The sequence below is a fragment of the Varroa destructor genome, unplaced genomic scaffold (genome assembly GCF_002443255.2).
Source record: "Varroa destructor unplaced genomic scaffold, Vdes_3.0 BEIS01000004.1, whole genome shotgun sequence".
NCBI classification, from domain to species: domain Eukaryota; kingdom Metazoa; phylum Arthropoda; class Arachnida; order Mesostigmata; family Varroidae; genus Varroa; species Varroa destructor.
In genome coordinates, this window is record NW_019211457.1 from 10,186,304 (window position 1) to 10,209,606 (window position 23,303).

General features: G+C 42.7%; 2 protein-coding genes across 5 annotated transcripts in view; one reads left to right on the forward strand and one right to left on the reverse strand.

The window, feature by feature from the left end:
* Positions 1-534: 534 nt before the first annotated feature.
* LOC111250317 (ephrin-B1-like) overlaps positions 535-23,303 on the reverse strand; it is a 104,885-nt gene continuing 82,116 nt past the window's right edge. For 2 of the 3 annotated variants that reach the window (XM_086986814.1, XM_086986815.1), the window contains exons 2-6: positions 5,566-5,635; positions 4,922-5,106; positions 4,628-4,791; positions 4,246-4,461; positions 535-2,759 (exon numbers count right to left, since the gene is read on the reverse strand). In XM_086986814.1, coding sequence (XP_086842940.1) covers positions 2,497-2,759; positions 4,246-4,461; positions 4,628-4,791; positions 4,922-5,106; positions 5,566-5,635 — 898 coding nt within the window. In that variant the 3' untranslated portion in view covers positions 535-2,496. The remainder of the gene's footprint in view (positions 2,760-4,245; positions 4,462-4,627; positions 4,792-4,921; positions 5,107-5,565; positions 5,636-23,303) is intronic. The other variant, XM_022805362.2, reaches the window with a different exon arrangement.
* Positions 16,780-23,303, forward strand: part of LOC111250330 (uncharacterized) — a 108,880-nt gene continuing 102,356 nt past the window's right edge. For both annotated transcript variants that reach the window (XR_002673303.2, XM_086986825.1), the window contains exon 1: positions 16,780-21,691. The gene's annotated coding sequence lies outside the window, so the exon portion shown is untranslated. The remainder of the gene's footprint in view (positions 21,692-23,303) is intronic.

The following is a 23,303-nucleotide window of genomic DNA, read 5'->3' on the forward strand; positions in this document are numbered from 1 at the left end:
AATGAGATGCTTATCACAATAACACTAGACCTAATGATATCCTGTAACTATTGTTTGGCTTCCGCTGCTGAATAAATAAATCGTTCACCAATGCTTCGCTCGTCGTGCCTAGCTTATAACAGAGGATTTCTGTCTAACCACAGAAAATTTAGCACGAAAATGAAAAGGATCCGTAATTTGCTATTACCCTACCCTAGGCAGGCTACTGCCTTGTCCAGTTATCGGTCCTATTGAACTGAACGCAACTATCGCTCGCAAATCTACAACTTGAGACACTTCGATCGAAATCTCAAATTGACCAAACATCACTTGCAGTAATGATACTGCGTTTTGGGTAAGCATCGACACAATTGTTAGCGCACACTTCAGAGGCGTCTCTTCAATCCTTTAATTTACAAGGAAATCTAACTGAAATTTTGTCTTCCTTGGCAATTCACTCTCTGAAGTGACGATATGCGAGCTATCCGCTGTATTCTTCGTTCTTCCTTACCTAGATAGGGTTTTTTTCTATTCAGAAGTAAAGACAAGATGACATTAAAGCATTGCTGATCTTCTTATTTATTTAACTTATATTATCATTATAGGACATCGTCCGCAATTTCTTGATTATATTTACATTCGATAAGGTAAAGGACAATTGCACTCTTCCATCTAATCATCTTCTCCCCGTATTTTCTTCAATATGTCGATGTATGTATCTTTCGTCTCTATTTCAAACGATACCTCTCTGCCTTGTCCATACGAAACATGCATGTTATTTACATGATCATACAAACATTACTCATACCAGCTTCGCCTATATGTTTCAATATAAGTTATACAGCAGCCTGTTACAGCGTTGTTGTTATAAATAATTTACTATTACCCGGGAATGACTTTTACTTTTTATGTTATATACTGTACATTGTATTGGGGTGATACGATTGCCTGTCGAGTAGATAATAATTCACCATTTTCATTACTTTTAAATATAATAATATAAACAACATCGAATTTCAGACCTCAACAAATGAATAAATAGCACCATTTGTCTAGTCGGTAGGGGCAATCGTAAGGCTATTGTTATTGAAGAGACTGAAGCATTATTTAAAATGCCAAGGGTACATCGGTGAAGTCAGCCTTTTTTTTGACGTTTTACAAGAAAGTTCACAGAGACAGCAGCAGCAGCAGCAGCAGCAACAACAGGCTTCCGATGCCCAACGTACGTAGATAATCAAAGGGTGGTCATTTTGTCAACGGCTATATTCAAGACTCTTGATCGTTTGTGCATCTTTAGGGCCGTCAAGCGTCTGCTAACCAGCTACATGATTATATTTGTTTAAACAATCGACAGACGCTATTTTACTTCTACAATATTTCTCTGTTACTACAAACAGCTTAGTAAAAGCATATCTCCTGCATATTGTACAGAAAAAAAAAAAAAAAAAACAATGTGCTAAACACCCCTCAACAAGCTTGCGTGATATTTACACATTATTCTATGTTTATGAGTAACAAAAAAAATCTCAACAAAAAAATGCACTTGATTTTCATAAAAAATGTATCGTTCGCCTTAAGGGAACACAAACAATTTGTTCACCTGAGGACAATCTTTTTTTTTTTAGATTGGAGATCTTTTTAAGTTGAAATGGCTGTGAAAAAGTAATTTACTACTTATTTCTATAAACACCAAAGAACTACTCTTCTAGTCTATTAGTATACCTCTATCTCATTCTCCATAGACCAGTATTTAGCCAAAAATCTTCTAACAGTGTAAACTTAATACACGGCATGAGTTGTCTGAGAGATATCTTCCGTAGATCTAATCACATTTGGCACAAATAGTGCGTAACGACGTGAAATAGTAATAATCATATTAACACTAGTAAAATTGCTAATTAAAAAAAAATATTCATCTTTGCATTTGAAGCACGGAATCAGCGCCAGCCTCAGTATCCGTTCGGCCTTTTAACTTCTCCTAAAGCCAGTTTAACGTGCATTCAAGTTGAAGTACGCTACGTTCGGCTCGAGAGAAACCAAGCTCAATTTGACGCGATACATACAGGCAAAAATCACTTTTTGTTTGCTTTTCGCCAAAATGAAGCATGGATCCCATCATCGCCAACTGTTCTTTCTCTCTCGATGTTTTTACATATTATAGTGATTTGGCTGCATGTAGATCTGCGACGACGTCATCATACCTACTTCGCTGCTACTCAGGCCACCCTTATTGCTCAACATCGTTGCAGCCTGCAGCTGTTGTGTAGATGAATTGTTGTGGTTAATTGGCTGGGGACTGTAAGTGTTCCGGATGACGCTGGTTGCCTCCATTGGATGAGTCATCGTCGTCCCTACCGACGCGGGGCTGTGGCCGTTTTTGCTGAAGATGACCGTGTGCGCAGGGGGCATTGCGAGACCCGACCAACCCGACTGTACGAGTGGAGCGCCGGCCAGTGCTCCTCTCTGTGCTCCACTCTGATGATGCAGCTGCCGCCGTCGGTGGCGGCTTAGCAAACATCATCTAATGACAAATACTGTTGAGAGGGCAGCTGCAATACAGGCGACAATTACCAGCCAAATCAGATGGCTCTGATTGCATACAAAACACCAGGTCGACGAGGATAACCTGGTGCTGTTGGTGTCCATTGATGAAGATGATGAAGAGTGATTCGAAGGACCTCGCTGCTGCTGCTGCTGCTGCTGCAGATCTGTTAGGACGTCCCCGTTTCGCCCGATACCGCTGCTGTCTGCTGACGGTGTGAAGATGCGGCGTGTCGGAGCTGCATAATAAAAGAGTGAAATGTTATAGATGAGAACAAAAAATAAATGTGAAGACCGCTAAATGTAAGCACGCACCGTTGCGAAAAGATCGCCTTACTCAAAGTAGACCAGCTTGATTATTCTTTTGGTATAATTGTTATTATTGCACACTGAGGACGTTCTCAAAAGCGAAATCGCAATTCTATGCACAATGGTTGTAACTAAAACAACTTCCCATCGACAGAAGAAAACTACGCTGTAAAGGCATTCAACTTTTATTTAAGAGATATTCCCCGTAACCTAGTATGCCAACCTTAAACGTTGATTAATGTCATGCACCTACCATGACACAAAAACGAAATGATGCCGCATGCATGCATGTATGTACAGTGCAGCATCCAGCACGCATGTACACAGAATACAACTGCTCGTTTCGTGCAAGAACTCTATGGTCATGGAAACCCACTCATACAATCCTTGCCCTCATAACATTGAACTTCACGTTACTTTGATGAACTATTATAAAGCACTTTGCATTATTTGCATAGATTTTTTTACTCTTGACTTATAAAATATAACTTATTTGAGAAGTGACTAGAACAGGAAAACTTGTGATCATACACCAACAAGTTACTCGAAGACTAGGTACGCCTAAAAGCTATATTCTGCTCAAGGCAATTACGTAGCCGCTATCATTAGTACTAGATAATGGTGTAATGATTATTGCTCATTTATACAGATAAGGGCCACGTTAGGGTGCGATAGTCTAACAGCCTGATGGGCATACGAAACTCTAACAACATGTGATTAGTCAATACTTTAAAAGTAACCACAGATATTTTTGTAAATTATATTATATCCTTATTATTTTGCATTTATCTTGTAAGGCGTAACATTTCGTCGGTTAAAGCGCCAAAAAAGCTTACGCTCAACGACGCCTTTGTTACAGAGTGTGTTACACAAAAATTAGTAATACTTGAAGTTTCAATCAAGTTCGTGTAAAAAGTATCGTTTTTATCTATTTGTGAAGGCTCCGCTTTGCCTTGGTCAGAGCCCTAACCAACAGGAACTTTTACCCGGGTCTTTTCCGATAGGAAGGTTCCAAAAAGGAAAGAATTCCATGAATAAATAGAAGAATCTTAAAAAATTCGTTCCCATCGAATCCAGCCAATTTCGATCTGCTAACGGACGAGAATGCGGTATTAGAGCAATTATCATAGCTGCTCAGATTGAGGTAGCGGTAGAATTGTCAAAAATGGGGAAATCTTCGAGAATGGTGGCTCACGCTCAGTGAGAGAATGCTCTGCAACGAGCTTTCTCTCACTGAGCGTGTTCTCTCTCTGAGAGGATTCTGTTTTTAAGCAGCTGAAACTGAATAGGTAAGAAAAGCACAAGTCGTCACAGCGGTGGTCGTTCATTGTAACGTATTGAAGTATTCACTTCATCCAAGACAGACATAGAACAAAAGCTGTTGAAAACATATACAAATAACAAGCAAAACATTACCAGTACCAGTATCACGATGAATACCATTGTAGCCAGCCGCTGCTTGAGCTCTATGGCGATCCACTCCAGTTGAAGGTATCCTTGAGACGTCCGTTGACGCCGATGGCAACCTCCGAAATGGCGTCCACTTTTCTGTGGTCTCTTCTACCCGCTCTGCCGAAAATCCATCGACGGTGGTGTTCGACTGCGACGCTGGTGGTGCACGATATGGGTCATCTGTAAGATGTTAGAGCGTAGACTGTACGTTTAGACCTACACCTAGATGCAATAAACAAAGCCTAGTTTTACGAAAACTGAAATCTTGATTTTTATTCTTTTCCATTATATTGCATTGTAATATAACCTACTTCTATATGAACAAATGCCTTCTACAAACACTAACCGTGAGGATCACAGCACACTTTAAAGATGAGCTTCATGTTATGCTCTCGGCAGGCACCACCGTGATCTTGATTAAGCCCTCCGGGACGTCCGCTTGATGTAGATATCAGATAATAATCGAAACCGGGTCGAAACTCATGTCCTCCCGGTTGAGGCGTGAACGATCTAAACACACGTTGACGATCAATAAACAGAAGAGGAACATGAAAAATGTTCACCCCATTGTAAACCCATAATAGTACCTAATATATGACGAATCTGTTCTCCAAGAACAACAGCAAAAAAAGACGCTTACCTGAATGTGATGGTATACTTCAACGCTTTTCCAGCGTTTCCATTGCATTTTGCCACGAGCCGCGATGCCGAACTCCCGAGAAGGGTACAGGTTTCGTACTCGTGCCGGGAAGCTAGATAGATAATATACGTTTCCATATCTCGAGGCGGTGTTCCCACCAAATACGACGGGCAAATTATATCCACCTACAGGGCCGCAATTTTAACAGTAAAAGAAAAACTAAGAAAAATGCTGCACATTTTTGCTTATCGTGAGCTGTATTAACTAGTAACAAAGGGCAAAACGTTTCGCTTTTCGAAGAAACGTAATTTTTTGAGCAAAGTTCGCCCTAAGATGTAAAAGCTTACGATCCATCGTTTAATAGGGAACAATTTAGACTATATAACCGAAATATATAGCAGTACGCAAGATGGACAAGCGAAAGTATACGCAGATACGTACATCTGACAGCTGCCTTCAGAAGTTCAGATCGCTGAATCTGTTCACCTCACTTTCGTATATGTCATGTACGTCATCTAGGGCAAGTATCTCTAATTAGGTTTCGTAGGAATATAAACTCTATAATAAAGGTGCAGGGTGCAGCTTAAAGCTGTCTTACATAGGTCGAAACTATTATAGTGGCATAGCATTTGTGCAGTGCATACCTGATCGAAGTCGTACGCTTGATTTCCCCGATTAACGTCGATTATGTGATCCGTATTGTCGATTCGGAACCTGTAGAGTTGAGACAAAACAAAGACGCAATGAGAGCGAATACTGCCCAATTATACTCATTATTAAAAGCATTATAGCTACAGCATCTGTTTGAAGTAAGTAGCTTCCCCTTACGACTTCATTTAAAAGTCCTTCATTACTGCAACATAGCAACTTATGAAGCCATTAAACAAGACCACTGCACATAACTGTCATAATAGTCGAAAAGAGGCTCGATTTTAACTTCTCTCTTGGCTAGATAGACGACATCCATTACTAACACTGACCGTCCTATCTTATCTCACCTTTTTCGATTAACAGCCCCCCTCCCCCCCTCGCCCCCTCGCCCTCGCCCTCGCCGCCGCTTCTGTAGTGCTCGTCCTAAACGCCTTTAAGAACCCCTAATCCTAATTTCTTTGTCCACCATATAGGCAATTCTGCTATATTGTTCCGACCAGCGGCGATCATAGCGCCCGCTAACGCAGCTAATCTTAACGTCTTGTTCCGTCGGCCTTCTCCTGTAACAGTCAACGCATGGATGGATCAATGCGTTACCTTGTACAGCTCTAAATTCAGCTCTTAGCTGGAGCAGCGATCGAATGAATTAAGTGAACTCAGCTACCAGCACTACTGATAAAGCCACAAAAACAACAGGCAGCGTCAAACTCGCGGTTAACCGCAAAAACCAATTAATGCGCCTCTGATGTCTTCTTATATGGCGATGATGATGGTCATGATTCTGAGCGGCAGTAGCTAACGTGATCAGCGATTCTGAACTAAATACATGTCATGGCCGCGACCAGTATTAACCACCACCGCCGACGCTGCTGCTGCTGCTGCCGCCAGCTCGTTTCCGTACGATTTTAAAAGTCCTATTTCCCAGCCGGCGGGTGTCGGACGATACGTGCTTGCTGTTCCGCTAAGCGCTTTCCCAGCGAATAACCGCGACGGAGCAAAGAGGCGGTTGTCTTGGAGAAAGTACGCAACAGCGTCGACGCGTCAACTCGCTGCGGACTCTGCCTCTTAATGCAGCACCTTGTCGCGCTAGAGTCGACCGGCACAGCGAAAAAGGAGGCCACATCACGAGTGTTGAAACACAGCCACTAACGGCAGCGGCACCAGCATCTGCACAGATTCCGCTTTTCGCACCATCCCCGTCCAGTTTCTTCCTTTGCTTTTCTCCTTTGAAGATGTTCCGCCAGCCATAATAGTCATACTGCTGGCGATGTGCTCTTTTGTTGTGTTGCCTAGACGCAAATGCTTCTGAAGGCAACGACGACAAAGAGGAAAGAATAGAAAGAACTAAAAGAAAGAGAAGGAAGAAGAGCAGACGAGAGGATAAACAGGCAATGGACCTAAGAATGCCGAGAAGAAAGATGGCGCTTGCTCCAGCCAGTGTGCGCTACAACTGAACACGGCCAAACGCTCCGGGACGAACAACAGGCAACATACGATAATCATACGACGCAGCGCCGCGAGCCGCTCAAGGGAACTCTAGCCGGCGCTCTTTGAAGCAAAAAATAAAAGAAAATAGAAAAGTAACCAGCGATTATGGACTGATTCGCTTTAAGCTTTGACCAATTCTTCTGTCGATCCACGACCACAACGTTGTGGGCGATGCCAGCATGTTCAAGACCGGTTTGGGTCGATAAGTGGGCAGCGGAGGCTTAAGTAGTAAAGCAGAGAATAATAGCATGGACATATAAATCTACTCGATCTAAAATTGGAGAAGTGGTTAAATGTATTTAGTACATATTCGTTCGGTAGCGTTCCCTCGAGGGGAAAAGCGATATAATGGAAATAAATAAGTCATACCGTCTCAGAACAATACGTGTCAGTAGGACTATGTCGTCTATTGGCGACAGCTTCAACTGCCCTTGACTACACGAGCGTCTGATGTGAAAATGAAGTGTCGATTCCGCTTGCGGTTTAATATAGGCGTTCTATAGTTGCTGTTGTAGAATTTAGAGAAATAACCGAAAAAGTTAGATAATATTGTAGAAGCTTAGAAGGGTCAGAGTCAACTAGAGAGAATGCCTGCAGAGGAGGCCTAGCACTAGGACACAGAAAGAAAATGCACCTGGTGCTCTCGCGTAAAAAACAGCAAACGCTTGGTGTGCAGCAGACTCAAAAACACATAACAGAAGACGCCATAATTCCGTATATTATAATGTAGGATGCGCACGTTTGACCGGCTCAGTTTCAGAGTTTCATCAAAACAACCATTATCACGGTGTCGTGGCACATATAAAGGATATGAAAAATTCGCCAGACCCTGTTGTTGAAGCAAGGAAAAATCAATATTCTAAAGACGGTAACAGGCATCCATAATCATAGCCATAATAACAAGCAAGCATCATAGCGATGAGAAAACATCAGGATGCCGCGCTTCTCCGCAGGCGTAATCGTCAACCACAAGAAGCTCATATATCCAAAAAATGGGTAAAACTCACACATAGAAAACTCATTCAAGCTCTCTTAGATCAAAGGACTTGACCGCGCTAAACTGTTATGTCGGACGCAGACGCCAGTACGTAGCGCTGTAAAAACACGCTCGATCCGAATTTTTCTGAAGGTCCACCATATTAATAACAGCAGAATATTTGTGAATACGTTAAATATTCAGTGGTATAGTAAACGAATCTGTAATAGATCGATGATCTGTTCAGTCTGTTCTGTTCAGAGAACTCTATCGATGAAAATCGATTTGCGGAAACGTCCCAACAGATTAATCCTAAATAAGTGAAGGTTTTTAGATTAGAACCCAGTAGACGACCCAAAAACAAATGAAACGCTATTAAGACGATGTACCAACGCACGTGGGCGTTGTGATCAAATAAAAAAAAAAACACCAGAGTCGTAGTAAACCGGAGAATACATTAAGCAAAGCTACATTTCTCGAATCAAACAAACAATAAGATTAGGCATTTCGAGAAACGGTGCTTTAACGAAAATATTGTCCGGAATTCGACGATACAACAATGAACGAAGTACGTTTGCATGTTCTTAAGAGTAAGGCTATTTTAAGATCGTATCAACCCTACTTGGTAACTAACCGATACGGCACCTAACTGTAAACAACCCGATCTGGGTATTGTTACCGTTTTCACAAATGAAACATATACATATCTCATTCGTACAAGCTTTGACGTATGCTCATAGAAATGCTGCTTAGGCCACCGTGGAAGGTACAATGCGAGGAATGCCATAATATGTCAAAACGAGGCGCGATATAAATGATCTGCCTTGTTAACAGCCTCGTTACAGAGCGAGCAGCGGCCCAGTCTTCAAAAGTCGTTTATTGGTTCGCTTGTAAAGACTGAAAGCTTTTTAGAGCCGGTCCTGCGATGGTCGCCGTGTCGTGCCTTTATGTCTAGCTCGACGCGTAAAGTCTTTCGTAACTCGGCCCCGACAGACGCATGGAATGCCATGTAAGATTTCAGTGTAGTACATAGTAGCATCACGCACCAGCCCACCAACTGACAGGTTTTAAGAAGTCGACTTCGGCGTCATGTTTAACAATCAGCTCTATAAAAATTTCAGACACTTATCTTTAGCCATTATCGACGTTTTATAGGCAAATGAGTGATAGTTCTCGCAACAGAAGAGCGAATTACCGTTTGATAATTCATTGGATGAATTTGACTATGTCACACTGGCAGCACGTTCAAAGGGCTTGCCAGGGAGGGCATTAATCCCTGCCGCTGTTGCTAACAGATGTTATAAAAAAAATGCAATAAATATTTGATAAACTCGCGTTCTGCATAAGTTGTGCATAGGAGTAAACATGCCACAGAACAGGATTAACCTCGTGTATACTATGCTTGCAATTGTTTAGCGACAGAAGGTCTGCTAATAAAACGATACCACATCAAATTCCCTACTTGCTTCTCGTCCTTAAACGTGGCGCGATCAGACCGACCGATTAACGCTGGTATCCTGTCACTATGTGTGCTATGCACGGTTATCACACACTGCCGGATTTGCTAGCGGCAGGCGCTACTTTTGCTTTGCTTCGAAGTTACAATATCCACCACCGCTCCCACGACTACTACCATCTGGAGACACGCGTGAGCTCGCATTAAGAGCAACGGCAGCAGCACGACGTGCCCGCGTCAATAGTGCTGCCGGTAGCATTAGCGTCTTCTCTCTAACAACTACGCACGCGTAGTAGGCCGCGGCCTGTCTTGACTCGCGATTGCGTCGTCGTCATCGCGCCCGTCCTAGTCAACCTTAGTCAACAAAGCGCAGACAACCTGTGTTGTTAGCAACCAATGAACGCCTATAGCTTAAGCTTTCCGGCACACGCCGGACGACCCGAACTGGCTTTCTGTTTGTCTGTCTATCTGTCGACCGGCCGATCGGTTTGCTGCTTGCCGCCATCAGACCGTAAGGACAAGGGATAGCGATGAGCGAGACAGTTTCTACCTGCACAGAGAGAAAGGCGGTACAACATTCTTTTACCACTACAATCTGCCGCTGGTGGTGGTATGTTTCTCTCAGGAAAAGCGTCTCTGTCCTGCGTTAAAAGAACGAACGTGACGCATACACCACAACGAAAGGGGAAAACGACAGAGGGCTTTAGGGGACGAAAATCCTTAAACGCGATTGCATGGATGTATAGACGTGGATCGAACGTAGGGAGTCAGGTCAAGAAGGTATTCGCTGCGAGACAAGTAGCACTTGACAGCAGCAAAAGCTAGAACTATTTGAAGTGATGTTTTTGTTGTGGTGAATCCTCTGTGCAACTGTAACAGGGCAGAAGGTACTGTAGAAATACATCGTCTAACAACGAATCGCTGGGCAGCATCGTTTCGCATTATGTCACCCTTGCTGCGAATCCTTAGGTAACAAACGAGAAAAAGGATCTTGGGCGAAGCTGCTTTTCGACATTTGACGTCAATAGAGACTTGTCAATAGGACTTGGCAGGACACAGAGTCAAAGACAGTTGTCTACTGGCAAGTAAGCACTAAGTGTTATCATAGATGGTTACGTTATGAGATAGGCCCAGTGAATTAAAAAACCGCATGAAAACTGAGCTGAAAGCTTTGCAAGGAAGTGAACGACTTCTAGAAAGGCCGTAAGGTACAATAATGAGAATCCTATTTTCTGATGAAACAACTACAGCGTATTCATAAGCTCTGGGCATATGTCTCTTTTCGTTGCGGAAACGGCGTATTTTGATTCCTTTAGATGATTACATTTAATACATAGCCATCCGTTTCAGAGCACGCTTTCTTTCGAATAGACAAACAATGACGCAAAAATATTAGCACGTAGTAAGAAGAATATACAATGAACGACAAATGTCTAAGTAATATAGGACCATAGACGTGTATCATCGGACAACAGGGCAGAAGTTAAGAACTAGCCAGCTAGATAAAGACGTTTCTTTTGAGTACGCCTGGGTTACGAACGTTGCTGGTTAATCAGCGCTAATTGTTATCGCCGGTTTAGCGCAAAAGCGAATATCGCGATAGTTAGAGGTAATAATTAAGATAATAATTAAGATTAGTGTAGAGTCCAAGCGATATATGAAAGCGATTTACATATATTCATTTTAATAGAGCGTTACGATTACTCTGTGGCGTAAAAAAAAGTACAAATTATTTAACTAAGTTGCGAAAATAATTAACCCGTTAGATGGATATGCGTGCGTATGTGTTTAACTTTCATAAACTATTAAGGTAGATATCCGTAAGAATTTACTGGACTTGAAGGGCTTGAGAAGGACATGAAGAGGTGTTAGTATTTTCGGCTGCATCAGCTGCCTTCTTCCATCGTCAATATTGTCGTCTTTTTGTTTCGCGCGTCTGTGATTCGCGAACGTGACAATCTTTTCAGCAGTTAGATGTGACTCCGGGGGGGCGTGCCAGCTCATCGTTCCCTTGTAGAGCTCTGACAACGAGGTGCAACTACGCATGATGAAGCAATTCAAGTGCAACCAAGAAGTATACAGAAATATTAATAACAAGTACCACTCACTAATATAATAAAAATAATAAAATTAAGCTTCACTATTTTTAGAAGCCGTTTAGCCTGTGCAGATGTGCACGACTAGCGTGCCATTATCACCGCAACTTCTATTATTATTACAATATTTTTGTGAAATTTCACACAAACTAGCGGCACCTGTATATAGTTGTCAGCTGAGACAGACTAGACAAAATGTTCTTATCAATTCTGCTGCTATGGATAAAGACACCTACTCACGACAGGCTCTATTACGGCACTTTAAGCGATCCCCCCCCCCCCCCATACCAGCCGGGGGTTGGGGGGCGGTGGTGGTGGTGGTGGGGTGATAATGGCGATCTGAACGAATGATGGAAGCGTAATAATAGAGCCCAATACGATCCCCTACGACTCCTCTAAAGTCGTGAACCACTATTGTGTTATCATCATCATCGTCTCTAATATTATTACAGTACTGTGATGTTATTACAAGGTAACGGGTATTTCAGGAGAGTGCCATTTTTTTTTTATTTCGTTTGATTACGCCACGCACTGGGTCAAGGTGGGACAGGTCGAGCTCCAGGAACGTCTGTCTGAACTCTGCAATTAATACCATCGTAGTTATAACGATACACCTACACTTTATCTAGATGCTTTGTATAATAGCCTATAATTGATGTATCCTATAATAGCTACGTTGTGAGTGAAGACGCTAGATATAAAATTAGTTTTGCTGGGTCCCCCACGCCATTGTAGACTGGGATAAGACTATAATCGACCTTAATCGATCCTCGATTCGCGATGCAAAGACGAGCTGCATCCATTAGTTTCCAGTCAGTAAAGTTCGTTCTGCGCAACTTAAGTTACGTATAATCAAGTGTAGCAGATCATCTTTAAAAATCTAGAAACTTTATCGACATCGACTGAGATACGGAGACATTAAATATGCTTGAAGCTCGAGCTCCGGCAGAGATATATGGCTCTGCCAGTTTTTCCTCAGTGAATCGCCCGCAGCACAGGACCTTGTATGATACTGGCCTGATAGAACCTTTGTGTGATGACGTCCTGTGTAATATGTTCTTCATTAGAACCGGTTCCTTATATAGTACATTAGGCTCTGGGAGCGTATCGCATTTAGCACACATTCATTATTCAGCACTCACTCACATTTTTACGTCCCTATAATTTGAATTAGTATGCAAAATATAGCTTCTCGGCTACACAACATAATTATAATTACTTGATCAGTGGTGCTGCCGTGGTTTGAACAAGATGTCTTGAGCGTATCTTCACCAGCGGCATCGTGTTATGTATGTGATAACATCAACTGATGGAGCCTTTAGGGTCTCTAATATCTTCTTCGACGGCTTCGTCTTCAGCCTTTCTGATCATTAGCGAAAAATAATCATGGTCACCATTAATTACTTACTGATATTGTCAATCGATGAGAATCAATGATATAATCTTGGAAAATTATTACTCTAGAAAAAAAAAATAGAAATTACAGTGAAATATCATCGTCCATAATTCACAGAACACTTTGGACGTGTTTTATTTTTCGTCTATATTTCTGCCTATACTCTATGCGGGATATCAGCAATCGTACTACAGTTTGTAACACCGTTTAGCCGATCAGCATTGGATTTATATAGAAAATTTTTACTTGACCAACTATGCACTTCGCACATCTTACTGACAAAAAAAAATCCTTCAAACTTAATACGTAGACGTAAACGGTTTGGAGGATTACAATGCAACACCTACATTGACTCAAGTATCGATCAATTATAGATAATAATAATAATAGAGATAAGCAGTCGGTATAGGGACGCGTTTATCAGTATTAGATCGGTTAATTTGGAATGGACGATAACGATTAATAATGGATTCAAATACTAAACCTGGGGAAATTGGTCGCCAATTTATCTAACCTCTCTCTATATTCTTTTCAGTTTATCGATGCTGCTGATATTTCAGCCATCGTTGAGCTTTCTTAGCAAAAATAGGCAGATACTTGGATGCGTTCGTCTGTTCGGTTTATTCTATAGACGAGTGGAAAAAACAAGACGCATAAACGGGACTGGTCACTGTAGCCGATTCCGAACTTCGCTACTGCATTCGGTGGCGAAGATGGCAATTTTTTTTTTTTCTGCTAACAAGCTGCTGTGTAGTTGGAAAGTCTTACTTATTAAAGCGTTGTTTTCAATTGCTAGACTTGATCAGTGAACGCAGAAAGCCTAGATCCAGAAACTACTATCTTCCTTTTCTCAAATGTGAAAAGATTTTATTTGTCAAGCTGATATTTTTTTTATTACTGCCGATAGCAGGCCTTCAGTCGTTCTGATGCTTACCAACTGGACGAAACCAAAGCAGGGAAGTCAATATTGATCGGTATATTCGTCGTATCATGGAGTAAATTAAATAACAATAATAATAATCAGCGTCACGATCTATGCATAATAACTAGATCAGACCAGTGATGCAATTGCCTTGTGGTCACCTTACTCTCAGAACTAGAAAGGCAGCCGCTCTTCATCCACCGATCACCATCATATAGCGAACGTATTAATAAATGAAGTTCTGCAACGATGCTGACAACTCTCCTTCCCGATTGCCGGTATCTATCTACCTTGCGCCTCACGATAGTGATCAGTAACAAAAGCTGCCGTGTACGTCGTACGATTCCGATGCCGGCAGCGATCGGATAACGTATGTAGATCGGGCGTAACTTGTCCTGCACTAGTCAGCCAGAAGTGTGACAAAGTAATGGAAAATGCTTTTGGTAGCCTAGTTGCAGTTAGAACGTTCCTACTGATGGTCGTAGTGGTAATAAATAATAGAGAAAATAAAAAAGAGGATAAAAATCCAATATCATTCAATAACGACAGCTGTATCAAGGACCTCAAACGTGGCGATCTTCGCCACCGTAAGAGCTACAGGCAAAGCTGGCGCAGAATTCTGTGATTCTATGAACTCCTCCGAAGTGACGGATATGGTAGCTTGTAAATTGATTTTCTCAGAATATCGTAAAGTAGCAAAGGGGCACAGCCAACTCCGCTTCTACCTACAACTCGTACGTTTAGCCACCGAGCCATTATATATGCATAACGAAAAGAGTGGGACGCCATTACTCTTTCTCGGATCCGCCTAAAGCGCTCGTGTGTCCTATCCGGTATATTCAAAAGGCCGCCAAAAAGGCTACACTAGTAATACTGCTTTATTATAGAAATATGATTGGTAATATGTTCTTCTATTAGTTAGTTACATATAGTAATAATGATTACACAACGACGGCTTGAAAAAGATCATCGGGCAGAGAAAGTGTTCATCATTTATGTCAGCTAGCATTGACTTCTCATAGAGCCGTTTGCGGTTAGACTTCTTCGATTACTACTCCGCTTCAATTTGTTATCCTTGATTTGGTTACCTCCAGTCCGTCGCGGACGATCTTCTAGATCAAATTTACTCACACAGAACTATCGAGCCGGAAAGAAGCGATCTATTATAAAAAAAAAGAAAATACTGACATTTTTACACAGTGGGATCGGGCAAACTGTCGAGATGTTACGGGTCAACGTAACCGCCATTGTCGCACTGGCGTAGCGACATCTATAGGAGAACAGTCATTTAGCGCATCAATGTTTAAGTCAAAAAAAAACATACAACAGAATATAACTAAATATTAATACCATTGCAAATGACACAAAAAAAAAAGTTTTATATATTGCTTTTGACAGGACAGATGTGTCCTTGTTAAGGCAATGTATTATATGCTCTATATACCGCAAATCATTTGGTGACCACTAGGGGAGTCGTACATTTTGTTGTACATTCAATTAGTACGCTGGCAGATGGGACTTCTTCATCACCTATACTAAACTGGTTATCCAGCTGACTCTCAATTACTTCAATAATTCTTCTAATAGAGTTTTTACTGTTACAGAATATTTTATAGAATTTTTAGTTCAAGTACTAGGCTGTGCCTACGGTGCATTGGTCAACCCCTTTTGCCAATGGAACAACAATTAATTTACGCTGTATCGCGGTTGTGCATCGAACTCTTAAATACAATCGAGCTGGTTCCCAATGAGGAACCGTCAAGGTGTTTTCGGACAACAGCCATGTCTAACGCCTACGAGCAGTCAGCTGCTACCCCAACAATGGTACTGAGTCTGATCATGTCTGACCACACTTGATCACATACTGCTGCCACATACACGCACCCCACAGACGCAGAATGCGCTGATTTATATCTATTAGAACCTCGCCATTGAACATATTGCTCGTACGCGCACACACATAAACAATGTCTATAATAACTATACTCAATCCCGGTTAATAGTAACTACAGTAACCCTGTTTTAGCCATTAATTAGCCAGCTCGTAGGGTTCTTCTCGTCGTTTTTTCTGTTCAGTACAGCGTCTTTATTTGGGTACTATAATATTGACGCTATTTACGTCCAAGTATATAATTATTATTATGGTCATCATTAACATCTGTGTCATTAAATATCTATATAATTGATTTTCTCTTGTGTGTGCTTCCTAAATAGGGGTGCAAATCGGATAGTACTGGTTGGAGCTTGGCCGATCTTCGTCTTCATCGATGCCACCTCATCAGTCTGTATTTATATACACGCAGGTTTCACTCGTCAACGGTTCCTGGTGCCACTCCTCTCGGAATACGTTTACCGCCCCCTAATAATGGAGCGCGTAATGTGTTTCTAATAACTGGCATTTGCTTATTGTGATGTTACATGTGTCAGCTCTTGTGTATTTGTGAACGTGTGCACGACGCTGTGACGTTCAGTGTTATTAACACTGATGACCAACGTTAAAGCGGAGAGGGGGCTGGCGCCACAATGGCGCCAGGTAAGATAGTAATAGGTGTGATTAAGCACAGTGGTCAGCGACCGCCACCGCAAATGAGCTATCGAATAACGTCAATTTTTCGCAATGTCTACGACCGAGAACAACGCCATTTACATGAAGTCTGCTTAATGCATAACGGAAAAAAACGACCCTCGACTGTTGGAAGAGATCACACGGACAGACACTTTCAGGCGTCGATTGGCCTACAACAACGATCGGACCATAATAGCAAGCTAAGTATCATTAGATTTTGTGCGTCACCATCTATTGAATCAGCTATTCGACAACAATTTCCAGTTAGGAAGATCGTGGGGGGGTGGGGGTGGGGTGGGGTGACAGTGAACGAAAGAGAGGAGAATTGGCCCACTAAGGAATATCTATGCCGATGCCGCCACCATGGTCATGAGATGCTGGTCAACCGTTAATAATTATTGTAACTTTCGCTATATAAATAGTATGTGCTACTTCATCACTACTATGATGGTCCTCGTCTCGGGGGCCGAAAACCCCGGTGAGGAAAGGCGGCCGGAATTCGAGGACGGCGGATCTCGTTTGTTTGCAAATAGAACAATAGTTCGTTTCTTAGCTTGTTAGCTCGTTAGCTTGCAGTACTATCGAAGCACATTTCAATAGATTAATTCAAATATAACCTACCTATAACCAATCGATATATAACAGTAGCACTCGGAATACGTTTAACAGAGGAAAAACGAAAAGGAAACTGGGAAAAATAAGGTCCAATCCATCAATAGTGATCACAGGCACGATCATGGCGGTTAACGAGACGCGGCTGGCGCCTCGTCGGCCGAAACCCGCCTTCATTTTCTATGTCGAAGCGCCCGCTCAATAATATATCAAATGTATCATACGTACAGTTACGGTAGTGAGCAGACGATGACAATGAACTGTCGGAATTAATCGCCAAACGTATTTCGGCCTATTTCATTTATGGATACACTGGCAACAGTGTCCTTGCAACGGTCGGCGCTCCGATTATCCGCTCTAGGACTAGCGTCCGTTCCCGCTCAATTGCTTTAGCTTTGACGTACCGTCTAGTGTGCCTGAGCTAAGGACGTCGTCTACCGCATGTACGTGCATACAATACAATACAAGCGCAGATGCAAGCCGCTTATCCAAGAGAACAACATGACGGCTACACATAGCAAATGTCAATCAGAATAAGAAACTAGTATATGGAAATACTGGCTGTTCTTAGCTTTGCTATGTTCTTCAATGTCAAGGATGATATAATAATGGCAACCAACCAATAACGACGCTTATGATGATCAGACGCTGTACTAGAAACAGCTCATTATACTAAATCGTCTCTAGATCATGCGGAGTGTAGCTTGAGAAAATAATACGAGTGAACGGATCGCAACAACTGGCGCCTGATCCGTCATCCTTCGTGTTACATACGTCATTCTATTCTAACATTGAAAATACAGTTGATGACCCTTAATCATAGATAACGGGTACGATTTACGGTAGTTTCACGACTATCAACAATCTTGTTTTACTAATCGCATCAGCATTGGGCCTGGTCAACAAAAAAATGGCCCGCTTTTATTGCTTTTCTGGAGTAGGGCCGCTAGGATAATCGTGTTGTCTCCCTAAACACCACCTCTTTCGCATTTTCAGCCCGCTGCCGCTGGCTTCTGACCGTGTCATACTGCCACTCATTTGGCCTCGTCTACTCCGTTCCTGTGAAATGACGCACCGTCGTCCATTGATTCAAGAGTGTGCACGAGCAAACTCTATCTTTCCCTCCTTCCCAAATCAGAGTCTTCAACAATCGTACGGGACTACAAAGAGACGGCGTTGTTCCCCAGCTGCCGTCGCTGCTATCACCAGAGCCTCCGTTCTTTCTTCCGCACTAACCAACTTCATAGTCTCCACAGCCATATAGACATGATGCTGTCTATGTATTCGAAATACAGCAGCAGCGGGTACGATACCAGCCGTAGAAACAACACATCGTGATGCGTCTGCAGCAGCCTCGTCTACGAACAGGAAAGTAAGCCAAGCAAGATCTAAAACGTTGGCTGATACTTCGACCGCGACGTACTCGACGATCGTCACTCGTACAATTTTCTAATATCGTCGGTAGCAACGGTTACCGCCACCGAAGTGGTGAGCCATGAGAACGCAAGCCAAGCGATTCAAAGACAACTCTCGTTCTGGCAGTCGTCGTCACCCTGTCGAATAATACAGAGTAATGGTGTAGAAGCGGATTCTAGCAGTACTCGTAGCCGCTGCACACCAGACCATCAGCGCGTGCGTTTTAGGGTTTGTCCGTACCCGGCTGTAGTGGAGGATGAGAAGCAAAGCCGGTTCGACGGTTTTCCGACGAACAAAACTAATCACTTGGAGGCGGAACAGATTGTAAAATATCTCTGTACGTGTGCATACACGCACGGTGTATTGATAACTGTGCCAGCAAAATGACTAGCAGTGATTCTGCGGTGTTGTCATTGGATAGCGATTTTTTATTGCGACCGTCGGATGCTGCAGGCCAAGGGCCGTATTGCCGAGACGAACAGTCCGAATGGATGGCGTCACCAATGAAAGTTTTCGAGACAAGGGCATTGGCCAGCGGAAAATTTCAATACGCCGCGTAGGCGAGAGCAGTAAGGCTATTTTTGGTGGACATCCGAAACAGTCGGTAGTACGTGGAGCTGAGCGTGCCTAGGCGCAAATGGATCAGAAATGGGTGACTCCACATCAAACAGCATATTAGGTTTTGTTTTTTATAGTCTGTTGAGGATTCAACCAGATTTTTTCATATTCTAGTTGGACAATGTGTCTTCGAAAAAAATTGGCAATAAGCAGTGATAGCCTTATACTACGATATAAATAACACCCCGAAGATTGCTGTTAATATCATTATTACTGCTTGTCAACTTCTTAACAACTATTGAGGAAGCACAAATAGTGGATTTGGGAGCTGTGTCAAAGAGAAACCGTTTGGTTGAGCCTCGAGTTCATCGGATCGAAATACCTTTCGTGTTCAGGATGAAAGATCTGACAGCCATTCACTGTGTCGTTTGGTCTTTCGTGTAGGCTATATTTCAAGAGGTTTCACCGAATGCTGGGCATTAACTGACACGCATTTTGACCCGGGCTTCACGTTCAGAAAGAACACATATTCGACATGTACATACCATCAATGCCATGTCGATGTACCTGCTAGCTGTAAAATGCCGATGAAACCTGCGTAGCTTCCTGATCAACGATGCTTCAAGATGTTTGCTGCAGTATCATGGTCATTTCAGAGAACTGTTCCTAGTGGAAACAGAAAACGCATTGATATTTCATCGTTTCTACATGGCTTCTAAGGATGACCGGCAACGATTTTAATCGCTTCGATCCTCGTCAAATGAATAGCTTCAAAACATGTATCGAACGACAGGTATACCACGCTAGTTTTATAGAACTGCGGTTCGCTTCCAGATGTCATTGATCACACTAGCCATACGGTACGTCAGCCTCGCTCCTTTATCCATTGCACATTTGTTGTATCACTTGAAGCCGATCGTTTACCCTTATCGTAGAAACAAAAGCTCTACCTCTTCTTTATCTTCGCTTTAATAGTTCATATTCCTATATAAAACATCAGTACCCAAGTGTTTGTAGAGCCCACAGCTAATATCTGTGAAGAACCTGCTCGTATAGCTGAAGCGTTCCAGCTTTCCAACGCTGACTTCGCAATTTAGCTGGTATCGTGGGGATGCTGTCCCGTAGAAACTTCACGGTCACAAGGCAGAAGTAGCGACCCCGCTGCCACCGCCTTAATACTTCTGATTGCCAGGTTTTGTCCGCTTTGTCAACCTCCTACAAACGCATCGACGTTTCTAACCGTTGTTCTAAAGCTCTTGTCACCTACGGTATAAGCGGTAACCAATCATATATTCATCCGCTTGTCTAGAAAAATTATATCGGGCTAAATTCAAGATCTGCCGCCTCCGTTACATTCCCAAGAAATACAACGGTCAGGCTCTAGTGTAACCATGTGTAGGCCCCGTAAAACAAAGTCAAGAAAAAGAACAATAACGAAGAATACAGAGCACACAATGAATAAGAATAGGAGGACCGAAAATAGCAAGGGGAACGAGGAGGAGAGGCGTTGAAGGCGAAACGTCCTTCAAGTTCTTAGTGTTAAGTTAACTTCGGAAAATATTCGCGACACGAATAATTTCGATGATGACGACAATAGAGACGAGAACTTCGGTCTTCGCCGCTTCGGTGACTCCGGCTCCGCACCTCGTGACTATGCCCCCGTAACAGCTCCGCTGTAATGCCAACATAGTGTAATGGCGCCAGTTTGCTCGCTGGTTTGCCATTCGTGCGTACCTAGTATCATTATTGTCAACTATTGCATGGACGCCCAGCTGCGGGTGAATTCTTCTACTGCGATGAATGAAACATTTGTAAAAATCAAGCGGAACGATTAAAGGGGCAGCGAGCAAATGTCTAAAAAAGTTAGAACATGAAGTACGAAGATTGATGACGGTAGGATCGTCTAGAAACGTTACATTGCTGTGATGGTCCATGTTTTCGTTGAAGATTGATGACGAGAAGGGCCGGCTGGGGCATCGTCTTTTTTTCAAGTGAAGATAATCGCTGAACAGCAAACAACCCCCACCGCGCTATCAGCTCTATGAATGAACATGAAGCGAAAGGTGTTATTCTAAATGGTGGCCTTGTAGCCAGCACTTCGAATTGTTCTTTGGTTATCTACTATCATAGACTACTGGAGCACAAGGATACACAAATCTAAGAATCTATGTGACGTGACAAAGACGTACCGCTCATCAAAATGAAGAAAAAACAAATGGAAATAAGATGAGTTTTTACTCGAGTCGTTTAAGTGGTATGTGCCACAGGTACGGTTTGATATCTTTAGGACCTTCTACAGTTTTTATCGACAACTCTAACTAACTGTTTCAACCGTGCATCGTATTGTCGTAGAGTAGTAGATATAACGTTTCAACAGCGGATTCGGTTCCTGTCCAGGCCAGGAATGGCTTTTCGAGTTCTCTCTACCTGTACAGAATAACCGATCGTCCCAACGTTTTGACGTATAATGAATTTCAGTGTCGACAACGAAGTTCCACCGTTCGCGAAGGGAAAATCTTGTGCCTTTGAACAAAGCGTTCCTAACGTTAAGTCTTCCAGCTGGACGTCGTCCGTTTTTGTCTAACTAATCACGTTAGCAGAATGTCAACAGGAACAACTTAAAAAAAGTTTCAGTAAGTTTCATTAGTTGGCTAGTGTTATTAAAAATAATTGCAAGATGTATAATTAGTATATTCTACCTGTTTCAAGCTATAAGTCTACAGGGCATTTTCTCTTTCCGTTGTTCCATTGATGCCGTCACCTGTTTTCAGTTCATCAATACCTCACTATTGACGAAACCAGATGGTATAAGTGTTTTCCACGCGTTCTTGCGTCAAGGCAAAATAGCATGAACGTATGACTATGTTTTGAAATATACCGTTTAGGAATGCCTAGTAATTATTGACATTTTGTTGGTAAGTGCCTGCGGGGTGCTGAAAGTGGGTTGTTTTTTTTTCGTAGTAATAGTAACGACGGTAACATTTCTAATAGCCGTTATCCTTTTGATTGTTGTCAATGGCGGCTATCTGATGAGTATCGGTGGTAAGAATAAAGGAAATATATTGTGGTTTAGTTCATTGACTTTATAACGCTCCCTCGGTAAGAGACCCTACCCTCTGGAAGAGAACATATGAGGTATTAACGTTATTGGAAGTTCAACTGAAGGAAGCTTCTTGATACGCAGTGCGATAGAATGTATGGGGACGTTTCGTAAGCCTTATTATGAACCAATGCAATAATTAGAATGAGAAGTGTTGGATTGAGCCAATGATATGTATATACCGCTTTCATACGTAGCCGCTCATTGTTCTACCGTCAGCCTAAAAGACTCCCGTAGGCGGGAGCATACGAGGACGGGAGTTGATAGGCACTTACTGGTAAATAACGTCCGACGACGTCAAACAGCGACAGTGCAAGCAAACATGCCAAAATCCACAAGATTAACATTGCTAGTCCTCCCTTCTATACAGATTTCTAATCTCCTGCTATTTCCTTCTGTCATATTCAATCTGAAAGTGTTCATGTACAACCCGTTGTTTACTCAGCGGGACGACTGGCGAAGATAGACGAGTTAGTTACCGGTCTGAGCACTTTCTACCGATTGAGCAGTGTTCCACATACGCACACGCGTTCGCAAGCCTGTCTTCTTGCCCTCACGATTTATCACATACACATCCATATATACCCACATGTACGTATAACCCAGTGAACCGACAGATCCTAGAGAAAAACACAGACTTCGCCTAGAGCCGCGCCCGCGGTTAGTCACTGACTCGCTGCCGGCGGCACTGAATATTTCTCAAATATCTGCCGGCGATAGCGGTCTGGCTATCTATTCTGTTGTCTTTCGGCAACGTGCTGGCCCGCCTAAAGCGATAGACAGCCTTAACCAGGACAGCGACGTCGGCGGCGGCGGCGGCGGCGTTTGGTAACATGCTCTTTATACCCTGCACAACCGTCCCTACAACTGGGTGCGCCTCGTTCTCTAGTCTAGTTATCTATAGTTGCTTTTCGCGACTCTCATGTGCGCACCCTTTTTCCTCTTCTATTTACTTCTACTTGTATTTGCGCTCGTAGCACATACTATCACGCACCACTTGACTATCTTGTTTAACTTTGGCAAGAAGCTTTAGAAGTTGCCGCTAGCGCTGACTGAATCCGTGGACCACCTCCTGCCTCTCCTCTTCTTCCATCGTCGAATGCGTCGTCCGAGGTTAAGCCGCGTCGCGTCGCGTTGCTTTCTTT